The sequence below is a fragment of the Medicago sativa genome, chromosome 5 (assembly GCF_051527215.1).
Source record: "Medicago sativa cultivar Bolivia chromosome 5, Bolivia_mono, whole genome shotgun sequence".
Taxonomy (NCBI): domain Eukaryota; kingdom Viridiplantae; phylum Streptophyta; class Magnoliopsida; order Fabales; family Fabaceae; genus Medicago; species Medicago sativa.
Genome location: NC_140753.1, coordinates 28,877,141 through 28,882,321, shown reverse-complemented (window position 1 = coordinate 28,882,321; position 5,181 = coordinate 28,877,141). Strand labels below are relative to the sequence as shown.

The 5,181-nt window shown below is 40.1% G+C and overlaps 1 protein-coding gene across 1 annotated transcript; it reads right to left on the bottom strand.

Moving 5' to 3' along the window:
* Positions 1-1,293: 1,293 nt before the first annotated feature.
* LOC146921576 (uncharacterized) lies at positions 1,294-4,903 on the bottom strand. Its single transcript, XM_085711337.1, has 3 exons — positions 3,048-4,903; positions 1,756-2,095; positions 1,294-1,479 (listed from the first exon to the last, which is right to left on the bottom strand). The coding sequence occupies exons 1-3, from the start codon at positions 4,901-4,903 to the stop codon at positions 1,294-1,296; spliced, it is 2,382 nt and encodes a 793-aa protein (XP_085567463.1).
* Between the last annotated feature and the right edge of the window lie 278 nt (positions 4,904-5,181).

Sequence of the window (5,181 nt, the reverse complement as noted above, 5' to 3'; positions counted from 1 at the left end):
GAATTTTCTACTCTATTAACAACCCAACACATCTTCAAAATCTAATTTCTCAAACAACCAAAACTATGAACATCAACATAAGATTAACCCTAATCCCAATCCCTTAAACCTACATCAATTGACCACTTCCTATGAATCAAAACTTGTTAATAATGAGAGTTAGTCCCACCCTTACCTTAGATTATCTTCCTGAAATCCAACAGCCGCGTTCTTCGTTCTTAGGGTTCTCTCTGACTTCTCTTCTTTCTCTCCTCTTTTCTCAGTTGTACGCGTTCTAATTTTTCTTTCTCACTTACAGATTTTATTCTTTCCCTAATTGCTCTTCTCACCACAATCCTACTATTTCCCCTATTAATTAATTATTTCTACTAACAATAATATTTCTCCCCCACTTAAGACTAATACTTATATTACCAACTATTAACATATATTCCACCAATATAAATATAATAACAATAATAATAATAATAATAATATTCTAATAAAATGCAATAGTTCACTCAAATAATAATTATGAAAAAGTGGGCGTTACAACTCTCCCCCACTTAAAATATTTACGTCCTCGTAAATGTACCTTGTTCAAACAACTATGGGTAAAATTCTCGCATCTTACTCTCCAATTCCCACGTCAAACTTTCACCAGCTGCTCCTTCCCAAACTACTTTCACAAGAGATATTTCCTTGTCTCTCACGATCTTCTATCCTTACTGGTAAGGTCTCGATGGTAAGGTTGTCCCTTACATGCACATCATCTCTTGGAATCACATGGGATGGATCCGGCACATACTTCCGAAGTTGCGATACATGGAACACATCATGCAAGTTCGAAAGATGTGGTGGCAAACCCACCCTATAAGCAACCGTTCCAATCCTTTCTGAAATCTGATACGGACCAATAAATCTTAGAGTCAACTTCTTTGACTTCAATGTACGTCCAACACCCGTCACCGGAGTGACTCTCAAAAACACATGGTCTCCTTATTGGAACTCAAGATCCTTTCTGCACTTATCATGATAACTTTTCTGCCTATTCTGTGACTCTTTCATCTTTTCTCTAATTAACTTTACCTTCTCGGTAGTCTGTTGGACAATTTTTGGTCCCAATACCACACTCTCACCTGTTTCAAACCAACACAACGGAGTCCTACACCTCCGACCATACAAAGCCTCGAAAGGTGTCATTCCAATACTAGCATGGTGACTGTTGTTGTAAGTGAACTCTATCAGAGGTAGATAACTATCCCAAGTTCCACCTTGCTCAAGCACACAAACCCTCAATAAATCTTCCAGCGACTAAATTGTCCTTTCCGACTGTCCATCTGTCTGCGGGTGGTACGCTGAACTCAAATTCAAATTAGTACCCAAAGCCTCATGCAAAATCTTCCAGAACCTTGACGTAAACCTCGGATCTCTATCCGACACAATGCTCGATGGGACACCATGTAGCTTCACAACATCTCTAATATAAATCTCTGCTAACTGGGACACAGGAAAAGTAATATTAATTGGAATGAAATGAGCCGACTTCGTCAATCTATCTACGATCACCCAAATTGCATCATTCCCTTTGTTGGTATTTGGCAAACTATCCCATTTCCATTCCAGAATCTCTAGCGGTGTCAATAATCCAGCAGGTTTCTGATGCTCGACTTTCGACTTCTGACAAGTCAAACATACATACACAAATTGTGCCACGTCGCGCTTCAAACCAGACCACCAAAACATTTTCTTCAAATCTTGATACATTTTAGCAGCTCCTGGATGAATACTCAAACTGCTTCTATGGCCTTCTTCAAGGATCATCTTCTTCATCTCATCATTATCAGGAATACAAATTCTTCCTCGAAACTTCAACACTCCTTGCTCATCAACCTTAAAGTCACTGTCTACAGCAGGATCGCCTGCAACCATTAAATCTACCAACTTCACATCTACTTTATGCGCCTCTCTGATACTATCCAAAAATTCATTGTTGATCTTCAACATCCCCAATTTCACACTCTTTGGCGACACTTCACAAACCAAACTCATGTCTCTGAACTGTTCAAGCAATTCCATCTCTTTAACCATCATCGCCGACAAGTGTAAAGTCTTCCTACTCAATGCATCTGCAACAACATTAGCTTTTCCAGGATGATAATTCAACCCAAAATTATAGTCTTTTAGTAACTCGAGCCATCTCCTCTGCCTCATGTTCAACTCTTTTTGATCAAATAAATTTTTCAGACTTTTATGATCACTAAACACCTCAAATCTGGAACCGTACAAATAGTGTCTCCAAATTTTCAACACAAAAACCACAGCAGCCAACTCTAAATCATGTGTAGGATAGTTCTTCTCATGTATCCTCAACTGTCTCGAAGCATAAGCCACTACCTTGCCATCTTGCATAAGCACACCGCCTAAGCCCAACTTGGACGCATCACAATACACCACAAAAGGTTCATCAAGTTTTGGCAAAATTAAAACTGGAGCCATCGTCAAACGTTTCTTCAACTCATTAAAACTGTTCTCACACTGAACATCCCACACAAAGGTTTTGCCTTTACACGTCAACTGTGTTAACGGAAGTGCTAACTTAGAAAATCCTTCTATAAATCTTCGGTAATAACCTGCTAGCCCCAAAAAGCTTCTAACTTCAGTAACTGACTTTGGAGTCTCCCATCTTGATACTGCATCAACTTTGGATGGATCTACTGCAATACCACTACTAGATAATATGGCCAAGAAAACTTCCTTCTTTCAACCAGAATTCACATTTAGATAACTTGGCATATAACTTCTTTTCTTTCAATACTTGCAGGACGATCTTCAAATGTTCAGCATGCTCTTCTTCAGACTTCGAATATATCAAAATATCATCTATGAATACAACCACGAAACGATCCAGATAGTCATGAAAAATGTGATTCATGTACTCCATAAACACACCTGGTGCGTTAGATACTCCGAACGGCATTACAGAATATTCATAATGTCCGTAACGCGTCCTAAAGGCCGTCTTCTGAATATCTTCATCCTTCACATTAATCTGATGATAACCTGACCTCAAGTCAATTTTGCTAAATATACGTGCACCCACTAGCTGATCCATCAAATCATCAATTCTAGGGAGGGGGTATCTATTCTTTATCGTTACTTTGTTCAACTGACGATAGTCAATGTACAATCTCATACTTCCATCCTTCTTCTTTACTAGCAACACTGGTGCTCCCCAAGGTGATACACTTGGTCTTATAAACTTCTTGTCTAACAATTCTTCTAACTGCTTCTTTAATTCTGCTAACTCTGAAGCTGACATACGATAAGGCGTCATAGACACAGGCTTCGTTCCTGGAACAAGATCAATAGTAAATTCAACTTCTCTCTCTGGCGGCACGTCAGGAATTTCATCAGGAAATACTTCTGGAAATTCACACACAACTTGCAACTTATCAATATTTGCCTGGTTCTCAATGGACAAGGACGCCGTCAAAGAAAACAATTGACTTCCATCGAGCATCAGCTGCTTCAATTGCTTAGTAGTTATAAATTCGGTCTCCGCTTCCTCTTCTGGAGAAGAAAACCGCACCGTCTTGTTGAAACAATTTATGTGAGCGTAATTATACTCTAACCAATTCATACCAAGAATTACATCCATTCCTTTCAATGGCAAACAAATTAGATCCATAGCAAAATCTCTACCAAACATAGACAAAGGACAACTCAAACATACTCGAGAGGTAGTTACCGAACCATTAGATGGGGTTTCGACAACCATCTCTCCATTCATTGGTGACACATCAAGACTCAACCTCGAAGCACAATCAGTAGCAATAAAACAATGCGTGGCACCAGTATATATGATAGCAATTAAAGGAAAATTATTAATGAAACAAGTACCTCTGATCAAACGGTCCTCACTAGCTGTCTGAGTACCAGCTAAAGCAAACACTTTACCCTTGGTCGGGGCCTTCTTTGGTTCAGTACACTGAGCAGAAATGTGCCCCTTTCCACCACAATTGAAACAAATAATGTCGTCGTGCTTGCATTCTGAAACCGTATGCCCCTTGACGCCACAACGGAAGCACCCTTTTACCTCATTAGCACCACAAGCATTACTCTTGTGACCTTTTTCTCCACATTTGAAACAAACAATCCCAGCAGGAGTCTCATTCTTCTTAGGTCTTCCCTCATCATTCACCCTTTTCTTGCCCTTATCAGCTGGAGCACTATAAGGCTTCCCACGATTCTGTTGCTGCTTACCCCTCCTCTCAGTCATAATCTTATAATGAGCCTTTGAATCATCTTCATAGATTCTACATCTGCTCACCAAAGCAGAAAAGTCACGGATTTGTTGGTAACCAATGGCTCGCTTAATATCAGCACGCAAACCATTCTCAAACTTGATACACTTAGAAAACTCAACATTGTCTCCGGTATAGTGTGGATAGAACTGAGCCAGCTCCAAAAACTTCGCTGCATACTCTGTCACTGACATGTTTCCCTGCTTTAGCTCAAGGAACTCGATCTCTTTCCTTCCGCGAACATCTTCAGGAAAATATCTGATTAGGAACTCTTCCCTGAACACAGCCCAAGTAATAACCGCATCATTCTGCTCTAGGGTAGGTTGAATGCTCACCCACCAGTCATCAGCTTCCTCGGCCAGCATGTGCGTACCAAAACGCACCTTCTGATCTTCAGTACATTGCATAACTCGGAAAATTCTTTCAACCTTTTTGAGCCACGTCTGTGCTCCATCAGGGTCGTACCTTCCTTTGAAAGTAGGAGGATGGTTCCTCAAAAAGGTCTCCAACATTCTCACATCAGCATTCACACCAGCACCAGCATTTGGATGTTGTCCCACAGCTTGGGCTACAGCTTCCAAAGCAGCAGCAATCGCAGCATCATTTCTTCCAGCCATTCTAGTCCTCTTATAACAGATAAGGTTTGCAGCCTCCAGGTCTCTACTCTGCGCGACACACAACAATTAAAATAACATAATAATGGTATTCCAACTGCTAAAAGACACAACTCGACTATGTACTTGGCCGGACGGACCGACCTGCTCTGATACCAATTGTAACACCCCGTTTTCCCAACTTAAAAATTTCACAAAAATTATCAGAGTTTATCAACATAACGGAGCATCACATACATCATTTCCAACAATTATAGTAATAGGAATACTATTTATTTAAG

Bases quoted from the DNA above. Each gene is read 5' to 3' on its own strand.
- LOC146921576 (XM_085711337.1), bottom strand. From the start codon at position 4,903: ATGGCTGGAAGAAATGATGCTGCGATTGCTGCTGCTTTGGAAGCTGTA. The intron at 2,096-3,047 runs GTCAGGTTATCA...TGCATTGAGTAG, and splicing joins TTTAGCAAAATTGACTTGAG to GAAGACTTTACACTTGTCGG. The intron at 1,480-1,755 runs GCTGCTAAAATG...CCTGTGTCCCAG, and splicing joins GTTTGAGTATTCATCCAGGA to TTAGCAGAGATTTATATTAG.